General features: G+C 42.0%; 1 protein-coding gene and 1 long non-coding RNA gene across 5 annotated transcripts in view; one reads left to right on the forward strand and one right to left on the reverse strand.

The window, feature by feature from the left end:
• Positions 1-211: 211 nt before the first annotated feature.
• The window catches only part of sema6e (sema domain, transmembrane domain (TM), and cytoplasmic domain, (semaphorin) 6E), a 166,112-nt gene continuing 142,043 nt past the window's right edge, over positions 212-24,280 (reverse strand). For 2 of the 4 annotated variants that reach the window (XM_044358190.1, XM_044358189.1), the window contains 4 exons: positions 20,221-20,279; positions 19,689-19,739; positions 16,321-16,476; positions 212-4,384 (listed from right to left, as the gene is read on the reverse strand). In XM_044358190.1, the coding sequence (XP_044214125.1) occupies positions 3,057-4,384; positions 16,321-16,476; positions 19,689-19,739; positions 20,221-20,279 (1,594 nt within the window). In that variant the 3' untranslated portion in view covers positions 212-3,056. The remainder of the gene's footprint in view (positions 4,385-16,320; positions 16,477-19,688; positions 19,740-20,220; positions 20,280-24,280) is intronic. The other 2 variants (XM_044358192.1, XM_044358193.1) reach the window with 2 other exon arrangements.
• On the forward strand, positions 4,404-23,007 carry LOC122986801. Its single transcript, XR_006404389.1, has 2 exons — positions 4,404-7,094; positions 21,604-23,007. It is a non-coding gene; the product is annotated as an uncharacterized LOC122986801 (long non-coding RNA).

The raw sequence follows: 24,280 nt of genomic DNA on the forward strand, positions 1-24,280 counted from the left end.
GACTGAAGACCTAACATCCTCGGTGGAGGTAATGCAATCCAATGTAACACTAACTACACTCACACAATTGACCACAGACTTAAATCAACACTTGGCTTAGCTTCTACAAAAACCGCACATAATAATCTTCAAAAAAAGTTAGTACAGTATAGGGTTATTGTATTGAATTGCAGTCCATTACACAGGAGTATTTTGACACATTCACCAGTGAGACACTTGCATCATATTTTTATTTTATTCCTAGTATAACAGACATACAATGGTATTCTGTGAGACCAAATTCATAGTAATTCAAGAGGCGAAGCCTGGAAATCAAACAGAAAAGAACATAATACTGAATCAATGAGACCCCGCCCAGATAAAATGTATTTACACCAAATCAAATACTGATAGAGCTATTAGAGGCGAGACCGTTCCCTCTCCTATACAATCTGTCACCGGCAGATTAAAAAAAAACAAAACACACTTCCACTCATCAAACACTAGCTGCAACAATTCCTCTTATGACACATTATGGTCATGACCTTAAATCAAGTTGGATGTTTTGTATCTGTTGTTCGAAAGGCTATTTAACGCTCTGCTGCCTGTTAATTCCTAAAATCAACTTTTTTTTTTTTTCCTTTCGACAAACGTGGTCGGCCGTATTTTCCTTCATTTACTGGAGTTTGAGTATGAATAGTAAACTTTTCATTGGGTCAAATGAGCTCTGGGAAATTTCAATCAATAAACACCACTTTTCAGATACAGTAAATAGCGTAGTGCTGTTTACACAAAATTGATCAGGGTTCCAGTCAACCGTGGCCAAAGTGGCTCTGCTGAAAAGTGCAACAGGGAACAGTTTTGAAGGTGTGATATTTCTGAGGCAGAGCCAATTGGCATCACCATCCCTGAGGAAAACCCTCAGCAGGTGTTTGGCGGCGTGACGACCCGGGAACCAGTTCCATGATCGCTTCCCAAGTATCGATCCTAGAGACAATCTCAGCTTGTCGGATCAGAGATCATTGCACTTCTCCGTGTTTCCACACATTTCCTAAACAGAAACGTTATCTCCATTCTACTTTATTTGCTTTCTTTATTGAAGTTGACACCTGGTGACACAGGTAAGTCCAAATCTACAGCAGTAACCATTGTAGAAGTCCAGTTTCACACTTTCTACCCAACAACACATTATGGTGGTGTATTTTTCTCAGCTATTTCTGGTAAATAAGAGCAAGAAAGTATTTGAATATTTATGAACATGAAGACCATATTTGCTGCATCCATCAGTAAAATGTGACTTCTACAATGGCTAGAGGTCTGTAGGTGATAACTAAAGAGGAACTGTGAACTGCTCCTTTAGAAATCCAAAGATATGCTAATGCTACTGCTAAGAGGAAAAAAAAAAAAGAATATGAAGTCAACAATGGCACCCAATGAAACCCAGTGGAAAGTGACATAATACGGAGGCAGTCGAACCTGAATATCTGCAGTCTGTGGCTGTCTACTTGCTTTGCCCAACACTCCCAAAAAAAATCTGCAGGCTCACACTTCTGGGATTAAGAAAAAAAAACAACAAAAAAGACAAATAGAAATGAAGGGTTTCATTCCAAAACACTGTATCCATTCAAAAATAATCTGGTGTTTAATGTTTCTAAAAATTAGATGATAATTTGTAGAAAAAAAAAAAAAAAAAGGCTCAGTATACAAGATATAACAAAAATACTACTCATTAGTGAGTGTTACAATCATACTCGCAGTTATCAATTTATCAGAACAGGTGAGAAAAAATTTAAATGACAAATATCTCATTCTGGAATGAAACTCTTCAAATATACAATAGATACTGTATGACACATACTGACGACCATAGAAAATGAAACACCTACAATATACTGTAGCATAGTAGCCATCTGAGCCCCTTGCATTAACCCCTACCCCCATGTCACACACTATTATTAAATAAGGCACACATTTACACATACAGTTAAAATTTGGCTAGTAATTATTCCTTTATTTACAACCAATAGCCACAAAGTTAATAATTATAATAACTGCAGTCCGTTCTATATTTTATGTTCATTCTCTCAGATGGCATGGCATGTTTGTCTTGTCCTCTTTGGGTCCAAAATATTTTAGTGGATACAGTATTATTTATTTCCATTTCAGAGGATGTTTAGACCCACTACATTTGTAGAGCACCAATCTTATAGAAACATTCTCAAGGAACTTAAATGGACCCGATTAATTCACCTGACATCTGCTGGGACGGGAAATAAAATAAAATACGAGTATAGCTGCTTTGTTGAAGTGTTTCCTTTTTTTTGTCAACACAAATAAATTCTGGTTCATTGTTTTTAGCCAACTGACAATGAGTTGTGTTGATGAAGTGCATGATTTGGTGTCCCTAAGATATTTCCTAGGGTAGGGGATCGTTTAATATGCCCAAAGATGAAAGAGTATAGTAAGGCAAAGACATAACTACTTTCAGGGGAATTTGCTGACTTTTCACCACAGGTTACATATACTGCATATGTATATGTATACATATACGGTGTGGATATAAACACACATATATATACACACACATGCATAATATAAACACATTCGAGGGTGGGGCGGGCAGGGACTGGTTACCAACACTACATCAGAAAAGGTTAAGCAAAAGCATGAATCTAAGCATTGCAGTAGCCTCCGGCTTATAAGTCTTCAAGATGACTGATGTGTAGTTTTTCCAACATCAATGCGTCCAAAAACTTAGTTGCATTGTAAATCCACACTGAGGACATTGGCAGCCTAATATAAGGAGGTGGCGTCACGTCACCCAAGTCAGCGGTTCTATAATAAGCAAGTAGCTGAGCAATACCAATATGGTACAAAGATATTCGTTGGACAAAAAGAAGGGGAAAAAAACAAGTTTGGTTGAGGCTTTTGTCCACAGTGACACTGGCTGCCACATGATTGGTTGTGTTTTCTGGTGAAGGTCTGAAACCTCGAACCAACTGCATTTCTTCAAAGGGAAGTTCCTTTAAGAAGACACAATGAGGGAGACTCCCTCTCTAGTCCAGGAGTTTACCTCCTCAGTAGTTGAACTTTCCCTGTTGGTTAACGGGGGACGTGGCAGGTATGAACAGGGGCTTGGGAGGGACATCGGGTTTGAGAGAGGAGGCCCGGCGAACGATAGCGCCCCTGTGTTGGATCTCCTGCTGCTCTCCATTGTAGCTGTGCTGGCGTGTCAGGTACCCATTGGGGATGAGGGGGTAGTGAACCTCGCAGGCACTTCCCGTTGAGTTCATCCGTGCTAAGAGGGGAGGTGGCTGGTGGGGCCCGCCATTTCGTTGGCTGAAGCTGTGCTGGCGAGGGATCATTCCTCCTCCTCCAACCCCTCCTCCACCTCCATTGGGCATCTTTGTAGCTGCAGCAATCAATGAGTGCCTCTGGGAGGAGTGCCTCCTCTCCAGGGTTGACTGGTGGTGCGGGGGGATATCCGGAGGAACATCCATGCGTCGGGTAAGGCTGTCTCGGGGTAAAGTGGATGAGCTGTAGTAGGGGGCTGATTCTGTTTCAGGTATCTGAGGTTGGATGCGATTGGCAAAGGCTAGCTGGCATCCACCACTAGCCATCAGACCCGACGGACTAATTAACTGGGAGTTCTTGCTGCTGCTTGCCTCGTGGATATGCTTCAGGAGCTCATCCAGTGAGGTTACCTCCATCACCTTCTGTGAGTAACCGGGGTAAGGCTGCTGAGATAACACGCGTTCAACGTTGTGGATTTTGCGTTCCTCTGGATGGAGGTGACTTCCTACTAGAGGCTGCCCGTTGGATAGGCTATGGGAGTAGGGGAAGACTTGCTGGGGAAGCAGTGCAGAACTGGGCCTGGAGCCAATGTTGTGAGACTTTGGCTCCTTAGCATTGTTGCAATTCTGATTCTTCTCCCACTGGTTCTTGAAAGCTTTCATGCTCTTGATAGGCAGTTCCGGGGTTGAGTCTGGTGTAGGCAGACCAGAGAGCTCAGAGGAATGGTGGAGGTGGTGATGGTGAGGATGGACCAGGTCTCCCATGGTCATTCCATGATGGCCGTTTCTCCTTGGTTGGTGATGCTCCTTGCCGTTGGCAAAGAAAGAGTTGTAGATCTTTGGAGATGACACCTCCAGCTTGTCGTCCTTACTTTGGCTGTCCAGGAGACCGTTAAGTTTGGCCAGGCTGCGGAGTGACAGGGCATGTGGGATTGGAGCCTCAGGATCTTTTGTCAACTTCTTGGTCTTGTGACCTGTGTGGTTACAGTAGCAAGAGACCAGGAAGCCAGAAAGGAAGGCGCCAAGGACGAAGGCCACCAAAACACAAGCGATCAGGAGCGTATAATGGACACTGTGATGGGTCTTCTCCAGCTCTGGAGGCCGCCTCACACCTTTAAAACAGAAAAAGATTGAGAAAAGGGTACTCAAGTTAGAGCTTTTCTGACTGAGCCAGAAGAAAAAAAACACTCATTTTCAAGAGCTAATATAGGTCAAGTAGCAGCTGGGACAGACAGGTTGTGTTTACAGGGGCTTCACTATGTGGGGAACAGCATGGGAGAGTTGTTTGAACTAAGCTCTTGGCTTCTTTTCCTTCCACTGTTAATAGATCAATACAGCCTTTCTTTCCAAGACCTGTGCTTTCCCTTCAGACTGGCAGAGGCCAAGAGCTCCCCAGTCAGTGAGAAATCAACTTTGAAATGAGTTGGAGCTTTAAATATTGATGGGAGGACAGCAGCAGGAACCTGATGTCATTTTCACAGACTTTGCTTTCCAATGCGAGGATCAGGGGCAAGAGCACCTGGTATGATGAACGAGCCAAAAATAACAGGTCTATCCAATAGCTCACTGAGTGTAGCGCCTTTGCCAACACAGAGTCAAATGAGATTGTCAAATTCTTTCAAAATGAAGCCGAGGGGACAATCTGTGCAACAGTGCACCAAAAACACAAGGTTATTTAGTTAAGGTAAATCTAGCATGTAAATGTCCTTGGGTTTTGTGACCCTATAACTGTGTTACCCTAATGGCATGAAAGGCAGCGATGATAACAGGAGCGAAACCTGCCACCTCTCGTAATCAGAGCTCATTTGCAAGAGGCTGCTGCCATCTGTGGTGTCAGACCCTTCTCTCCACCCTTAATGACAGTTTCTGTGAAACTGATTAGTTTGCGGAGGGGGATGGCTGAGCTGCACCGAGGAGGGAAAAAAATACAGGTGTTCCAAACAAGCTAAATTCAACAGCTAATTAAAGCTTCGTTGAGGAAGGAAAATGGAAAATGATGTCTAAATCAGGCTTAATGATAGTTCATGAGATGTTCAGAATGATGATGAGGATGGCGACTGGTGGATGAGTAGAAGTGAGACCATTTCAATAATTAGGTCTGCATTAATCTTTCCTCGAAAATAAGTCACCCAGACTTGAGAGAATGAAGGCTCTTTGCTCCAGAAAATTATTCTTGTGAAGAAATTTATAGAAATTCATGAAAATACTCTTCTGGGTGTATATGTTATGTATCTTGGTAGTGATATACAGTATACCCTGATGTGGTAAATTTTCAGGAAATTCAATTGAGATTGTTCAGCGATAATATAACCAGATATAAATGTCTGTTGCAAACCAACATAAGCTACTTCATCACACTGAAGCAAAAAAATCGTATCAATCAAACATTGCCATTAAGCTGTCCTGTTCTTTGATTTGTAATACTGTCCGCATGGCCTCATACAACCAGGAAAAACTGAAGGAAAAGCAAACTCTGGAGACAAAATGTAGAAAAATCTTTATTGTCTAAAGATATGCACAGTATAATCTTATTGTCCTACTCTCCCAGGTGTGTCAAGATTTTTCAGTTAGTGTTGTGATAAAGCTTGAGCACACTCTGAACTCGCCAAAAGTTATGAATTTCTACAGTCCTTTTGAGACTTAAAAGGATCTCATTTTTAGTGGGATGGAAAGGTGAGAATAAATGTGAACCCCTGAGACAGTGATATTAAAGGTAATGTGTGTGTGTTAGGACCAAAAAGGTCTTTCTCACTCTCTGTATGCAATTGGAGATAAATATTAAAATATATATTACAGAGGTAGAAAACCTGATCAAAGACTTGCTAGACTTCATTCAAATCTTATAAGAAATCCACACGAGACAAAAGCACAAATGAGTACAATCTAAACTCATTGTCTTAATCCTCAAAAGGCACCTGACACAATGGTAACTACACGACTCATAATATGGAAAGACAGCTCATTTACCTTATGTCATCATCAACCTTTAATTTGACAGAATTTTGTTACAAATGGGGCAGGCTACGGTAAAATTAGAATCAAACAAGGTTGATCTCCCTTGTCGTGACTGATCTGTATGTACACAGTTTCCGGCCATTCGGTTTTTCAAAAGTGTTTATTATTTAGGTCACGAAGTTGATGTGTGAAACGTGTTTAGTTCTTTTTTGCTCTTCATTATCTGGAGCTAGACTGTTAGCAGGTGTGCTTGTAGAGGTGTATCTCATTGTCATGTATCACTACATTCGTTTTTTTGAGGAGTGCTTTGCATCCGTTTTCCCAACAAAGACAGAGATACTGTGGTGCGCTATAATCTTTCTGGAAATAATGCTTTGAATGGAACTTCCAATTAACAATCCTCAATTTTCAGCCATTTATTCTTGTGATTGCCTTGACTTATGACCACATTAAAAAGTCATAAATCATAATTGCAATCCCAGTGGGAGAGGCAATCAAAAGTGATGCTGCAGTGAGCCTGTTAATACCTCTTCTTTTAATCTTGGGACAGTTTTTTGGTCTCATTACACAGGCCGCCAATCAGCTCTGCAGCATGTTCGTGGTTCCAAGTTTTTCGGTTCTAACCGATCAGTGTCCTGGTGGTGGCGGCGCTGTGCAGTTTTTGTAATGAGTGGCTGTTCTCATCTCACTGTGCTTTCTGCCTCCTGTCACCCCTGTAGCTCCCTGGTACCTGTGAGTCATCTGCTCCCTCTGGACCATGACACCCCCCCCCCCTCCCTCGCTGTGGCTACAGGCCTATTGAGGGGTCCCTCCGGGTTAAGGAGTATGAGTCAAGTGGCACGACGGGAGGTGAAATGTGCAGCTAAGGTAAACAAATCCAGAGCCTACGAATGACCTGTCACAACATGTTTCATGAGCAGGCTGGATGACTCAATCACTGGGTATGCGGGACATATGGTGCCACCGGTCACAGTGAAATTAATACCCTGTGAATCATACCGACAGCCTGGTGAGCAGCTAGGTGGCGCACAGGAGGTGTTGGCCGACTGCACATTCGGGCTTTCTTCGCACAGCTTGGATACTTAAAACTGGGATTTGCATTTACACAAATGTTCACTCTTAATTTAAAAAAAAGGTCTTTTAATGGGGGGAAATTGTCATCTCAAGGAGAGGCGATAATTAACGCTACTTTACACTCGTTTCACAACTTCCCTTCAATGTTTACATACGTAACTTCAGAGTCAGTATTCGTCTCTAACTTGTCACATTATATTTCTGTGTCAACTCAACATGGTCTCAGCTCAGCGGAGGCTTAATATAGAGATGCCCAAGTCTGCCAAAAGGTAAAAAAGACAGATGGGCTGCATGAGAGGAGGCAAGGGAGGGAAGGGAGTGAAGAGGGAGAGAGAGAGATGGTGACAGCCAGGGGGGGAAAAAAAAAAAAAAAAAAGAAGAGGGAGATGAAGGGATGAAATTCAACCTTGCTGACAAACTGGCAATGAAGAGGGGAGTGAATGTGAGGGGACTCAAAGATCCAAGAGAGACAGGGGAACGAGAGCAAAGAAAAAGAGTGGGGATGAAAGCCAGAGAGCAAAAAAAAAAAAAAAGAGGAGATGGAGAGAATGTATGTGCGAGGAGCAGATTTGAAGGAGGAGGAGGAGGAGGAGGATGGGGGAGAGAGGCAGAGTGACAGACAGACGTGATGGGGTGAGTGACAGACCGTCACTCTGCTGGGTTTTGAAGCCTGCGGCAGCTGTGATATCGTTGGAGAACAACCCTCATGCTCCTCCACAGCGCCGTAGGAAGAGAAGCACTCTATGATTGTATCCATATTGTTAAAAATAGACAGCGTGGTAGGTTATGTAAACAGGCAGGTTTTGTACAGCGTTGCCTGTGCCGCGTCATACTAATTGGCGATGGATTTTGCATAAGGGGAAAAAAAAAAAAAAGTAAGCAGGCCCGGCTGTTTTTACGCGCATGAGGTGCTTTTTTTTTTTCCTGCAGGTGATGAAGTCGAGTCTGAAAACAAATTACAATGGAAGTTACAACTTCTCTTAAGCATGTAAGTGATTAAGTAAATGGCTGCTGTCTTTTGCAAGCTCTCGCAGACATCTTAAATCGACTTCATTAACAATACAACACCCATAAGCTTTTCCATGACACCAATTACTGGTAATCTGAACGCTTTGAAGTTTCATACTTGCTCAATTGTATCAGAAATCTACAAAACCGGAATTTAAAATATTGCCAGAAACGACCGGCTACTTTGATTTCAGACAGCGCTTTCAAGGTCAGATACAAATCAATTTAAAACATAGGAGCAACTTTTTCTTTTCTCCGTAACTTTTCCCAGAGTACCCGGCTTTTCTCTAGGGTTTATTTAAATACTATGTAACCTGGAGAACTACTTGTGTACTACTTTTGTGCATCAAGTGAAGACATTCTAAAATAGCCTTAATTAGTTTCTGCTTCTGCAAGCTTACAAGTGCATGTAATTGTTCCCTTAATGGCTACTCCATCCCAATGAGAAGCCAACGAGACGAAATGGCCCCAGGCTTCGTTGGCGAGCATTACCCCTCCCCCCACCTTCCCCTCCACCCCTTAATGCTTAAGATTTACTTCTTCTACACTAAAAATAACAATTTAACTCTTGAAAGACAGCCTGAGGTTAAAGATTGGAACAAATGAATTATTTTCCCCTTTTTAAATGCGGGTAAAAAGCAGAGTAGCTCTGCCCCGTTGCTGCGAGCTTTAGCAATTTGACAGTTTTAATACCTGATGTCTGTGCACTGACAGACATGGTTAGCAAACGGAGCATGATTGTGCGCGTCAGTGTACATGCGCGCACACACACACACACACACACATGTGCACACAGTTTGAGTATATGTGCTGTATGTGTGCACGGTTCTGGCTGTTGACTGAGTGAATTCAATCATGTACACTTGTTATTAGGAATTTGCATAATATTCCACCTCAGTGCTCAGCCAATTGGATGCGGTTTAATATATGCACACGAGCTAAGGTGATATGGTGTAATGTAACAGATCCATTCCAATTGAAAAGTAGTGGTAATGAGCACTGCATTTCATTCCAGGTGTGCTGATGCATACAGAGCAAAGATTTCACTACAGTTTTTGATTGAATACTGGTAAATTAAGCGTGCTGCGGCATCTGGCAATCAGAACCACACTGTCTGCAGGAGTCCTTCAATATTTACACCTGTGCTTTGAAGGGAAAGTCAAGTTTTCAAGTAGTAGTATACATTTTGTTTCAAACACTCAACAAATAGTTGGGTTAAAGGGTCTGCTCAACACAAATTACAAAAAAAAAGCATATTTTCATCTAATTCTCATGCAGATAGTTTTGCTTTATTCGTCCAGATTTTAAAGATATCCATCTTTGAAATTTATGCTGCAACTTGGCAACTCTTTTAATCACATCACAAATCACATGAAAAACTCAAAAGCACTATGTCTATGTCTAGCACTATTGGAAAGACACACTGCAGCTGAATTTTTTGACTAGCAAATACAAATTCTCATTCATCTTGATTTTATTGGATGGAGGCAAAATTTTCAGAGGCAGATATCTCAAAATATCATAAAAATTGAAATAAAATCAAACTACCTGCTAGCAAATATGTTATTGTGTAATTTGGGTGATCGGACCCTTTTAAATGGCTTCTGATTAACTTGTCATGATTCCTTAAACCAGGCAGAGCACATGCATCTGGTTTTTTTATTTGTATTTTTTTTTTTTTTTTTACATGCAATTGCATTAGAAACTTAAAAAAGAAGAAGAGCTGTTTACTAGCCATTCAGTTACTGGTAAAGCAAAATGGTTCCAATGCAAACTTCCAACTGTTGCTGTGATGACGTACGTTTGAAGAAGGAAAGGCAGCACTGGAAGGATCTTGGCTTTTACCAACCAACTTAAAGAGACAGTCCACACCAAAGTCAGTTCTCTCAGATATGGTGACTTTTTACATTTTTTTTTATGTTGGTGCTGTAGCTTAATACATGAAGAACATGCACAGAACAAATAAATAAGGAAACTGCCCCTTAATAACAAAGGCTTTTTGTTCAGACACTGATACTGTTCATAAGTGTAATATGTATTTTCCCCAATAATCTTGTCTTTCTGCTAAGATCCACATCTATCATTGTGTCTTTGGAGTGAACTGCTGCTTTAAGAGATGGAGAAACTGCTCGCAGGCCACTCAAAACACCTGCGCACAGTTTCAAACCATCAGCTGTAAAACCCAGGAAGGCAGATCATAAAAAGACGGTGAAAAGGGTCGGTGAAGAGAGAATTCAACAAAGGAGGCAGGTACAGCTAAAGGGTTAGTCCAACTGAAAATTGAAAATAACAAAGAAAAAGAAAACAGGCAGGTAAAAATGGGAGAAATACTCCCCCAGAGGTCAATGAGACAGATTAAAGGGTAAGGGGTTAGGGCTAATAGCCGGGACAACTGCGTGGGTGGATTTGATCACTGTGGGCCCCGTGATCGCTGTGACGTCCATCCTGACTTTGAGCTGATCTTTAATAGTCATCACGGAATAAAAACCCATTAAAAAAGTGCTGGTTATGGAAAGTGAAGTATTCGGTATGTGTAATCCCTTTCACGTTAGTTTTTACAGCGTACTGCAAAGCGTGTTTTTGTAGCAAAACATGATGTCACCGATAATCGCCGTAAAGTGCTGGTGGGCCGAGTTGAGGGAAAAATGGCCTCGTCCTGTATGACCTTTAATGAGTGCCATTACACCACGACTATGACTCAGGGAGTCTACATTGGCAGTAACATTTCAAAAGCTGAGGTAAATGTGTGTTGTGTGTGTGTGAACATCACGGCCTGACTTGTAATAAATCATGTAAGAGTAGCCTGTCGGGTCAAGACGTTGACGGGTTGAATGGGTTTCCGTTGTCTGCGGTTGTATTTAACTGTCACAAGTTTTGGATACGCAGCTGCAATCTGAACCTTAAAGATCTAAAAAATGTATTCATTATTTTAATGTTCAACTTCACATGCTGTTTGAAAGAAGTGACAGCTGCTCTCACAATTACTGCTGACATGAAAAGCAAAGCTTTGGGAAATGTGGTGAAGGTCATTTTTATCAACACTGCTGAGGACTGGATGGTATTTATTTTTCAACTAGTGAGAGATGAAAATGATTATCTGATGCTGTCACTTTATTGCTTTTCTTTCTTGTTTCTTTGTGGAAACTGTGGTTAAGTGTGATTACTATTATACCCCCCCATGTTTTCATTTTTGTCATGTTATTAAAAAGGTAAAATAACAGATTAAAATATGAATCATAAAAAAAAAAAAAAAAACAGTGATGTGAAATGAGGTCTCTCTGAGAAGCAGATATTGTGACGGTGGTTAAAGGGGACACACAGTCAGAGCTCTATCAGTGACTGGATGATACAGGCGGTGTCTGTTGCCATGGTCTTTAGAACTATAAATAACTCTTTAGAAAACTAGCTGGCGTCGATGTCCCCCCCAGGACGCCAGCCCTTCTTCATGAAAAGGTTCAGCCCGAGTTCACTCTCTGCTCTCCTCCCGTAGTGTTTTAATGAGTTTGAAAACACCCGCTTCACTTGATTCTATTATCGAGCTATCTCCCTGTGCTTGTCAGCTAAATTAGCTGCTAGCCTGGCTTTTTAGTCCATCCCACGCTGGTTGATCTAAAGAGTCAAGGAAAAGGTCAAATCACAATAGAGGGCAGGGACAGGGGGTGAAAACAAAACTAGAGAGGTCTAGAACCAGGAGTCCAGTGCAACATGGTTTTGCTAACACACGGGTTTCTGTGTGTTCACTCACAATGGAGAGGTGGGCGTATTCCCCAGCCAGAAACTGTTCTAGTGGAACCTGACTGCTGGCATTTTTCTAAATAGCAGCAGGTCAACAGGTTCCCGCTCCTGCCTTTTAGTCTTTCCTGGTGTTTATATAATGTAATGTACCAACCCACATCTAAGCGAATATTTCACCTCATGGTTTTTATCTGTCAATAACTGTTACATTAAATATAAAAACAAATGTGGGTAGGATTAACAAGGTTTATGTGTTAAGTGAGAGACTTTGTACTTTTTTATTCACAGCTTATAGCATTTATATCTCGCTTGGCTTTTATAAAGTGGATTTACAGATAGTTTATTTCTACTCATATGTTCTTTAAGAGATGTTTGCCAAAGGAAAAATAACCTTCGGGGGAACTTTTCTGAGCAGCATAGCCGTTTCTAAACCTTTGGAGGCCAAGTTCAAGTCAGGTCTAAACTCTTTTCAAAATATCAGCTGGGCAAACATGAGACGGAAGACTGAAAAAAAACATGGCTGAGAGTGTAGACAGCGTGTAAGTGTTGAGTAAAGTCTCAAGTTCTTTATGGCGAGTCCAAGTCAAATCACAAAGTCTGCATTAGCAAATAGCAAGTCAGAATGCAAGTCTGAATGCTGACTATTAAGACCACACGGCATTTGAACAATTTTCTTTGAAGCTATCAAATGTTTTTAACATGACTGAGAACATTTAAAATGAAATATGCAATGCAAATATGTCACTGAAACTTGTTGATCCAGGTTCTGACCCTAACCTTAACCCTAACGCCCTAACCCTGACGCCCTGATGCCCTGACCCCCTAACCCTAACGCCCTAACCCTGACACCCTAACCCTAACGCCCTAACCCTAATGCCCTGATGCCCTAACCCTAACGCCCTGACGCCTTAACCCTAATGCCCTGACGCCCTAACCCTAACCCCTTAACCCCAACGCCCTGACGCCCTAACCCTAATGCCCTGATGCCCTAACCCCAATGCCCTGACACCCTAACCCTAATGCCCTAACCCTAATGCCCTGACGCCTTAACCCTAATGCCCTGACGCCCTAACCCTAACGCCCTGACGCCCTAACCCCAATGCCCTGACACCCTAACCCTAATGCCCTAACTCTAACGCCCTGACGCCCTAACCCTAATGCCCTGACGCCCTAACCCTAACGCCCTGATGCCCTAACTCTAACGCCCTGACGCCCTAACCCTAATGCCCTGACGCCCTAACCCTAACGCCCTGATGCCCTAACCCTAATGCCCTGACGCCCTAACCCTAACGCCCTGATGCCCTGACGCCCTAACCCAACTTTTCTAAATTTACATTTCTTCAGTGTTTGTTTACATTAACTCTTGTTAGTCTGGTAACTTCGCCTGATGGCTATTTGGTGAGCTAACTCTCTGTAAGTAAGTGCAAAGTAGTGTTTTTTTTTTTTAATTATATGTTTGATGGTGTTAAGGTGCAGAGAGACAGGAAACAGGGGCAGAGGGAAGGGGTATGATGTGGAATGTTTTTGAGTAAAGACTAAGATTAAAGACAAGACAGTTTACCTTCACGCTGACCCATGGAAACATTGCATATATCCAATTTAATTTAGTGTTATTTCAGCCACAGCACAACCTTGCTCAGGTATCTTTGTTTCTGACTTTGCTCTATATTTGGCCGCTAATCTGTGCATTCTTGTCTACCGGCCCACCTGCCCGGTGGCTGCTTGGAGATTTGTGACACAGCTGCAGAGCCTCTACAGAAGGTATAGACAGAAAAGCAGATATCTGGTGAGAAATGGACAGGAAGTGAGAGAGATTGGAGGCCCTCTTGGAACTGTGATGCTGTTAGTTCCAAACCGGCTCCTCTTCTGCCTTATCAACCCGCCCGCCCAGCTCTTCTGATTGAACCAGCAGGGTCACAGTCTCTGGCTGAAATAGATTGCGTTGCTGTTTCTATTATATCCTCCACCACCGCCTCCCTCCCTCCTCTTCTCCCCCCCCCCTGTTGTCTGACTCCCTGGCTCAGGCCCCTGCTGGTTATTTATTTGTTATGGGCTTTTCTCATTTGAGCCTGAGTAGCTCATCATTGCAGCCACAGAGTCTGTCTGCGTGAAAGGAAGCCTCTTTCACTCGCTGAGGATTTATGGACTTCTGACATGGTGCCTGAGCAAGCAAGCAAGCAAGCAAGCAGCATGGAGAGGACAAAAAAACCGCTTCCTGCTGCCTTGTCCTCCTTGAATCACATCCAAATCAACCACATCTTCTTCCTTAACTTTCAGGAATATGCTCTAGTCTTCCAAGTGGGGGGAAAAAACTCAAAACATTCTCTCTCTTACTCTGCAGCTGTTGTTTCTTTCCATCATTTGAGGGTCATAGAGACATTTCCTTGCACTTTCCGCTATGCTTATTTAGCTGTTTGACTTGCATTTCCCTACTCTTGGGTTCATGTTAATAAGTATGAGGGCTGTCAAATTAAAAATGTAAGAAATAATGAGAGTCAAACCTATGAAGATCAAGATCTAATTAAATATTCAAGAACTGGTTGGGATTTTATAGGTCACGCCGTTTATTTGGGCAGCTGGGTGGTGAAGTGTAATTGTTAAAAGAGTCTGTGGTGTCACTGGAAGATTAGAGGTTCGATGCGACGAGTGAATCGAAGGCTAAAGTGAAACCGGAATGTTCAATTCCAGAAGTAAGGATACCTCATTTAAAATCACTTTGATCATTGTAATTACACAAATTATGGAACCTTTAGCACTAAAATGATCAGTCAGTAAATTCATTTTTTTCCAGCAAAATGCAAAAGATTTGATGGTTCCACCTTCTGAAATATGAGAATTTGCTGGGTTTTCTTATCTAATATTATCTTGAATGGAATATGTTTGGTCGGATTAAACTAAATATGTTGTGCGGTTCACTCTTTATGTCTAGACAAGGTAAAAACATAGCTAACATTCAATATTGAGGCTAATTTATTCATGTGTTTAGTGGCCTTTTCCACAAACCCAAGACTGTCCTTGCCATACTGATAGGCCTTTGTTATTTGTTTTTTAGGGAATTCATCCATATTTTTGTATTCTAATAGAAGTTCTGTTGTAATTTATCTTAGAATATAGATCGTAAACCTCAGAAATACATTTATTTGATAACTTGTCATAAGAAGTAATTACAGAATCTAGTGTCCATGTTGGCTGCGCAGGTTAAAAACCTTTGCAGTATTCTCTATAATGAAAATAAAAAATGATAAATGTAAATGAATGAGCTCAGAGAGAGACAGAGATGCTACCTGGCTTGTGCTTTGCATTTTTTCAGTGTGTTGGAAGACATTTAGGGAATATTTGTGTGTGCTGACGAGCTAAATAAAAGATGAGGAAAGGGCTTATGGGAGCATGTGTTGTTTAGACTTAGACAGGTTCTCTACTTGATTTGAGGAGTTAATTAGAGCCAATGCAGTATCTATTTAAGGGATTAAATCTTTCACATTCTTGGCTGCTGTGCTGAGCACATCTAGAGGTATGGCTGAACATAATGGGACGTGGGAGATCCTCTGATGTTCTTCAAGCTCTTTAGACTCGTTCTCTGCCGTATCCAATCCGTGTTTATCTCCGTTTAGTGAATATACACGCTGCGCTTTTCTGTCACTTTGAGTACTTGTGATTCGGGACTCTTCCATCTAAACCACACTGAGCTCTAAGTCAGTGGAACCATTAAGTGAAGCTGCCTGGGATATTACGCATCACGTCATGTAAGGTTGAGTCTAATGGAGTGTATGGATTAAAAAAAAAAAATCAATTAGCAATACTTGCTGCTTTTCACTAAGAGATTGGTTTAACTAGAGAGTTAAGTGTTAGTGAGCTAATGAAAGTGATATTTCACCCTGGATGAACATTGACACACATTAGTATGACACAGGAGTTCTTTACTGGTCAGCCTTTACTGGTCTGGACTCATCTTCTCATCAACTATTTCAATCGGCTATTATCAGAAATAGCAAAGAGACAAATAGATTTTTTTGAGAACTACAATATTGGACAAAGAAGATAAATAATAGAGTTGATTTGAATTTGTCATTACTGTAATTTTTATATTAGCTGTTTGAAATGAGAGCCGTTGCCATAGAAATGCGTGCTGAAAGCGGGAGACTGTTTAACCAGAGTGAAACATCGGTTTTTGTTAGTGGTCAGTCTGGTTAGTGTATACGGTGAGGCGTTCGGGGCCCAACAGTGCAATCCCCTGCAGGTCAAGAGTTCACTGAGGACAGACATCCCTCCCCCTTACCCTCCATCTCCACACTGATTGGCTCCGAGTCAGGTGACCCTTGTTCCCCCACGGAGGGAGGGCCATCAGGACCTGTACCTCTTTCAGGGTCACCTGCCTCCTTTGGGAATGTTGCCCCATGATAGGTTGTGCTGGCGCTTGTGGGTGTGGTCTTCCCTGTGGTTGTAGCGAAGGGGGGGAGGAGGAGGAGGAGGAGGAGGAGGAGGAGGAGGAGGAGGAGGAGGAGGAAGGGGGCAACAGAGTGAGTGATTAGTGAAATGTGAAACTTGAATCAGACTGGAGAATCAACTTCAGAGAAATGAGGGTGAGTCCTGAGTGGGAAGAAAACCGTCACCAGTTAACATAAAAAGACCCCGAGATGATTGTGAGCAACATGATGAGCAAACAAACACAAGTTAATTCATCCATCCTCAATCCTGTCAGCTAAATTCCCCGCAGATATAACAAAGATTTAAAGCTCTGCGGTGTACTTTACCAGCTGCTTAACATCCACATTGAAACTCTCCAGGAAATTGTGATTTTGGGAATCCGACATTTGCGAAGACATATCCGCGACTGTCCAGAATATTTCTTGCTGCGCTTGCTGTCGTCTCACTCAGAAATAGCCGACATAGTTTATAAAAAAATATCTCACAGCACATTTTGTGACTGTTTAAATAACATAACACAGCTATCTGGCAGGTTTTCATCTCAGCTTAGCAGACACTAGACTGATAAGGTATACTAATATTCTTAAATGGTATTTGAATATTTAAAAACCACTGGCTTCCAGTTTTCAGACTTTACAGTTGTGTCTCTGAATCACACAGTCAGCAGGTTTAATCCAGGTTCCTGAGCAGATTTTTATAGAAACACACCCCCTCCCCCCTTTTTTTTTTCTAACATGGCCTTGAACTCTGACCACGGTTAAAACTCCTCTGCGTCCTCTCTGCTAAGTGTTTTCACAGATAAGTGGAAATAGATACCGGTGGTTGGCTAAGTAATGGTTATTTTTCACCACAGCTCTTTTCCACTACCTCACCCAATCTGTTTTAACAGGAAACTCCGTCACCTTGAGGGCAGACCGCAGCAAAACGTTATGATGGCCACGTTTGGAATCATTTCAAACATATGCCAAGAAACGCGCCGGGCGTTTGCTGCCACGGGCCTTGTATTATCAAACATATTTATCTTGATGACACACTCCACATCTTGATTGCATTATTAGCTCTCTGTTGTCCTTGAGGTCATGTGAGCAGCATGCTGCTATTGGCTTGTGCTCCTGCACTAATAAGCCAGCCATAATGTTAGCGTTCTGCAGAGCTCGCACCCAGACTGGAGGAAAAAAAGGGCTTGTTCTCTCTCTCTCACTGTGAGCCAATTGACAGCGTTCACTATGAATGAGGTGCCCCGTCAGTTCACCATCTGCGCTGGGCAAATTAAAACTGTACACCAGGGGGTGTTTGGCCCTGGCACCTTGGACAATAGCTCCAGGACTTCATCATTACTTTCATTTATCACAATTGTGTTTCTTCTGAGTGTGTGCGTAGGATCGTATTGTTTGTCCTCTTTTACTGTTGATAAAGTACAAAAAAAAAAAAAAAAAAAAAAAAAAGGTTATACAACAGAGGAACATTTGATTACCTACGCAGCCAAGCGTTTGTCTCACGCCCTTCCCTCTGCTGGCTGCGATTGTTTGGGTGACAGGGAAGTGGAAGAAAGAAAACGTCCCTGCCTTTGGTGTGCTTTCGAACAGGGAATGGAGCCCCCCGTGTGACAACAGCTTTGTTCGGCATATGGGGTGTTTTATTGTCTAGGAAAGCTGATAATTGATCTTCAGTGCAGAGACTTAAAAGGCTTTTTGTGTGAATCAACTAGAAAAAAACAAAAAAAAAAAAAACTGAAAAACAACAGAGACAGAATCTGACTGCGTGTTGAGAACTTCAAACAGTGCAGTGAAGCATTGGGGTGGTGAGAGCCCCGCAGGATTAAGCAGCAGGGTTGCTCATCAAGTCTTGCTACCAACTGAGTGGTAATTCCTTCAGCAGGGAGGCTTTACAGACTACTGAGGCACCGTGGGACTGTGGAGGTCCAGGGCCGAAGCCTCTGGCAGACAAAGTGGCCTCTGTTCTGAGAAAGAGACTGAGAGAGAGAGAGAGAGAGATGCAGGATGGATCGCTCTGCTGAGTCGTAATGGCCGACATCTTCCAGCGTGATGGGCTCAGCGCTGATACTAATCACTGTGTTGGATCAACCACCGCCATTAACTCCCCCGTGCCCTAATTTGTTCAGTGACAAAAAAGGGATCTGACTTTGTTCAAGTCTTAAAAACTTCTCAAAAAAGTTGAGGCGGGGTCGTGTGTGCGTAAAAAGCGAACGAGGCAGGCCGACGGCTATCTGATTGAAAATGACTAGTTTTGAATGTTGCAGCGTTAGAAAATTGTCCTCACACCACCTCCTCAATCTTATCTGAGAGCGAGCCAGCTTGGCGGCATTTCTATTTCTATTCCGGCCATGCCAGGGGGCTGCGCGGTGTGGCCGGCTGGGGAGTAATGGGACGTGACAGGGATGATGATCCCTCTTGATACAGGGCATTAGGCAGCCTGGCCAGCATAGCTCCTGGTCCATCAAAGGAGTGATGCTTCAGACAATGGCTTCAATGTTTAAGCTGTCAGTCTGGCTGAGAGAGAGAGAGAGAGAGAGAGGGAGAGAGGCGGCGACGGCCATTCGGCTGCCTTAATAAAATATACTGTAGCTTCCCATGTGTGTAGAAACATTTACATTTCAGGCATATAACTGAATAAAACATACAGTTAAAAGGAAAAGGTGAGCGAGTGCTGGAGGTCGAGGCTCAAGGTCGAGGAGATATTTAAAAGAGAAATTCAGTTAATTAGTTTTTTTATGATAGGGGCCTTATTCTTGTGGTTTCGACCATCGTTCCTCCCACGGATGATGATGTTTTACTCACTTTGGCGACAAATAATCAAACAGGGAAGCAATTTGACAGACAAGTTGTGAACAAACAAAGCAAACTATCACCTGATCTGGCTCAGGTAAAGGTCCGGTTTGTTTGAGATTTTACACTTTCTGTTTCAGCTTTACTCTACTGTACTGTTACTGTAGCTGCATGATTTACCTGCACAAGCAGGGGACTATAACACAATCAAATAAGACCCAGACTCCAAAACAAAATCTTCTTATTTCATGTGAATCGTAGCTGTTGACGAACACAAAGCAGCAGCGTTTTTGGTTTCAAGTAGCACTACCTTTCTTTAAAATCCTTCTTATTGTGTTCAGTTTGCTAGCATTTAGCTCGTCAGAGCTCAGTGGTGACCGGTTAAATGAGCTGAGGCAGTTGAATAAAAACATAAAAAGACATGTCCACTGACCATACGCCGAATCTAGCGCCGTGTTTTGCTTGCGAGTGGTCGCCAGGACATCTGGAGATGAGAAATACAAAACAGAATGGTTATTATTTGTTAAGATTACTGTTTTCTGGGTTACAATTCATTTATTTCTAATAGTAGATAAGTATAGTTGTCCTGTTTGTGCTTCTGATCACATCCCAGACTCATGCGAAAGAGCTATAAACAAACCCGCTTTGTCTTACAGAAAAAAAACCCACATCCACCAGCAAACGCTTAATTAACATAGAAAGATTGAGAACAGTATTCCAGCAGGGATTGTGAACGGGGGCGGACAAAACTACACTTCAAGCTCCTTCAACATGAACTGAATTGCTACCCTTGTTGAAATAAATACATCGTAATGTTCTATTATAATTCGTTAGATCCGCAATCACTTGTGCCTGCTGTCGCTCTGCCAAGATCTGATAACAGTCAATAGTTTTTTTTTTTTCTCTTTATTGCTTATGTAAAAAAAAAAAAATCACTGAAAATAAAAATGATGTTTCCATCTCACCGTGGCAGGTATCAGGGTGCTGACGGTAGCCGTTCTCCACGTCCTGATCGAACCCGCCCCTGAAGAGACAAACAAAGACAGACACAAAAACAACAAAGACAAAAGAGAGCCATTAGTAAATTTGCATCCGTCCATTTCACTGATTGTCCGTTTGTAACAAAGCACCTCGGTGATTCTTTTCCAAAAATTGGTTTTATTGAGGAGGACTGCTCGGAAACGGAGAGGATAAGTGCAAGGTAACGAAATTGAATTTGTTTCGTGTCTGGTCGAGGTCGCAGCGTCTGTGTCTCGGATCTGTTGTTGTTGTTGCTGAGACACAATGATGGTGGCCGAACCTGAAGGGAAAATCCACCTTTGGATCTTCTTACAAGGTTGTCTATCATCAATTTTATGGCATTCAGCGGATTTCAGGAGTTTATTTGTGATGAAAAGTTGAAATTGACTTGTGTGTCCTTACTTTCCCTTCTGCCTTCTCTGTTTGAACTGCAGTAAGTAATCCTCCTACATTTTCCAGAGCCGAGGTTTCTTCTTCTTCTCTCCATACATGACATTTTCTGTGGCTCCGCTGTATTTTAGTCTACTGAGGTTACTGCTGGTGAAATTGGTACCTACACTATACCTCCTATACAATGAATGTCCCGCTGTGTGAGTGTTGAATGTCAGTGTGAGAAATAGTCTGGAGGGGAAAGTGTGTTGATTCAGAGCGTCTGACACCGAAACATTCAGTCGTTTACCACTGATATTTTCAAGAAAACATTCCTCGCACACATTGCTGATGGCGTAGGAAATGTCTTGACAACTTTATTTTTCTTTCTGAAGGAATAAGAAAAAAAATAAAGAAATAAAGAAAATGAACCTAGAATTGCAAGTGACATTTTCAAAAGCTGTTTTTTTTTTTTTTTTAATAGAATTATTTTTGAGTAGATTTTCAAGAGGACGAGAAGTGCAGATTGAAGAAAGGAGCGTTAGGTCTTGTTGAAAACACTTTTCACTACTTAACTGTCTCATTGCAAGAGTCTAGTGACTGAAAAGTGAATAATTGTAAACCTTATGTAAGGATGTGCTGCTTGTTTTCTACATCTGTGTAAATGTATGGCCCCAGTGATTAAAACTTATCAACGTGAAAACAGACAGTTTAGCGAAAAGAAAAACAAAAGCTCAATCGTGTCAAATAAATCCTTCAAAAATGTTTTTTTTACTGTGCAGTTTCTCAACATGTTGCTCTGCAATCTTAATCCTCTCAATTCACCTTTTGAACCACTCCTCCAAACTGACAAGAACCCCAATCTGACAATTATTGATTTTCTGCTGCTCTAGTAAAAAATGTGCCTACGATTGATATGCTGTTCTCTCTCTCTCCCTCTCTCTCTCTCTCTCTGATAGACGAATCATCTTTCACCTTCGACTCAACCGGGGGATCGAGGCTCTTCCAGTCGCATCCGTTCGACGGTTGAGTAATGAGATTTAGCCGACGCGCGGTGGAGCGGAAGCCCTTCTAGCCGAGCGGGGCTTTTTGCGTTTCGACGCCAACAATCCTCCCACGCGTTGTAATGAAGCAAATAAAATAGACACGGGTTCATATGCTGCACACGAGCGTAATGATCCGGTATCCACGCACAAGCACTTTGTATAAGCATGCATGCACACCTACTCTATAACAAACTAATTAGTTCCTTATATAACCTAAACACAAAACCTCCATCTCACACAGATTATATGCAAACACACAGACTTTCCAGCCACCGTCTATAATTAGAAAACTCGTCTCACACTCACACGCATAAAAACTTCCATCAAAACACATGATCTTGCATATAAATGATTCGAATTCTTTGTGGAGGGATACGATACGATGCCAAACAAACATGCTTTTCAGCATCTCGGAGAAACAATAGTGCAAATTGGAAGCAGAAGCCGGTGAACAACCGGAGCAAGAACACTGAACTCAGCTGGAAGGAGGAGAAAAAAAAAAAAAAATCAGCTCAAAAGAATTAATCACTTCAATTTCTTCAGTGCGTGTTAAAGCAGAAATTCTGCCGTCGACTGTCAGGTTTAGAAAATGTGTGTCAGTGAAAGCTGTGAGGAGGCTGGTTGGTGCGCAGATACACACCTGGTGCAGTAAATTACACCCTGTGTTACTCCTCTAAAACCCCGGCTCTCTTATAGTGAGTTCCTTTACGTTTCCTGAGGGAGGAGGGATCAGTGTAAGACAGGAGGTGATTATCAAATCAAAAGAAAGTCAGGCTGATGCTCGGTGTTCGTGTGGAGAATGAAGTAGGTCTGGGGGAGAACAGACTTTTAAAAAACAATGTAATTCTATCTTTAGAGGATGTATTTTTACAGCTTGAGCGCTTGACGTCACAAGATAAACGCACCATAAATGGTCTGATCGCATCTACAGTTTGTTTTCTTTGGTACGAATCACTGTGAAAAGTTTTGGGTTTTTACCTTTTTGGCTTGTGACTCCTTAAAGCAATGTTAAGTCTGCTTGCGTCGTCAGAGTCTAAAAGGTTGTGACCGGTTCAAACAAAGAGTGATAATTTCTGTTACGTCCTGTGTGTGTGTGTGTGTGTGTGTGTGTGTGTGTTCTGTGTACCTGCCCTTTGTTAGAGGGAGCTGACACCAATCATTGCTTCTGTCCAATCAGTGGCAGCTGAGCAACCTTCCTCCACATCCTCAGTCCCTGTCTCTCAGCCAGCAGATACTGCAGCAGCAGCTGAGTCTCCTCCACACCACATTATTTGTTGTTTCCTTTGTTTGTGTATTCAATAAACCAACTTTTGTTTATCTGGTTCTGTTTCCCTTCGTTCATGTTATTTCTCAGAGCTGGGTCGTCAAAATTCACTCTTAGATTGTTTCATCTAACACCTTTTAAAGGACCGGAGAGGTCAGGTTGGGTCAGGGGCTTTAGTAGCCAACAATTTTACAGACATCTCTTTTATAACAGAGACGTTTATATAAATATAAAAAGCATTTTACAGAAAGACCGCCTACGAGGAAAATGCTTTTTGGTGCTGCAGGGGATTTTTTTTTTGCTGCAATACGGCGAGTGGCCACTAGGAGAAACTGGAGCGGCGCTGTATCCAGTTCTCTTAATACATCCATGCTTGTTGCACATCACCCTCTTCTCTATCACCATAGCAACTGATGAAAACACAGAGTGGATCAACAAGAGACAAATAGGTGGGAAGCAGCCTTGTTCTGATGTGTCAATCTTACTGGTGCTCAATGAATTATGTCATCTTGTACTCTATAATATATTTGATGGCAAAATGCACCAATTTCCATCTTCAAACTTTTGCTTGAAAAGTAAACAACAATTACCTGAAAAATAACTACTAGTACAATGGGTGACCGGTTCCTTTCAGCTCATCAAACTAGCAAAGCACTGAAAACATGGAGGTTTGTGGCCGAGCATGCTCAGTGACGTCTGCCAGATGTGGAGGGACTCTTAGAATAAAACACACTTGCAGGGTTGATAACAAAGAGGTTATACAACCTAATTCAACAGTTTGTTTCTGGAGCTCTACAGCATGAAGGCATGCCTACATATTTGTTAGCAGGATACAGATTATTGGTTTTAATAAGACACAATAACTCAGATTTATCTTTTAAAGATCACCCCAGACATGTTTTAAGACATTTAAAAATAAGTCCAGAATGTATGATATGAATATACAACTGTTTTTAGTTTCAAAAGTTTAATTGCTGAACACAAAATGTCTTTTATTTCACTGAAAAGTCCAGTCTGTCAGTGTTTGTGCACTGGTGGCTTCAGGTTTCCACATCACACTTGTTCAGGTTGCATATGTCAAGTCACACTCACGTGTCCATGTGTTACACAGAGAAGCTCTCAGCTTTCAGCAGATTAATGTGAAAATACCCTCCTAGTGTCAAACTCTGCACAAACATGCGTGATTGTGCACGGTGAAGGTCAACCGTCCAGGTGAAGGAACAATAAGAGAAACACGTTTCTGAACGGGAGGCGACTTGAAAGTTCACGCCGTGTGTTGGAAGCGAACCAGAGCTTGTAAACAAGAGTTTAGTTAACTAGCGGGAT

The sequence above is a fragment of the Thunnus albacares genome, chromosome 8 (genome assembly GCF_914725855.1).
Source record: "Thunnus albacares chromosome 8, fThuAlb1.1, whole genome shotgun sequence".
Classification (NCBI taxonomy): domain Eukaryota; kingdom Metazoa; phylum Chordata; class Actinopteri; order Scombriformes; family Scombridae; genus Thunnus; species Thunnus albacares.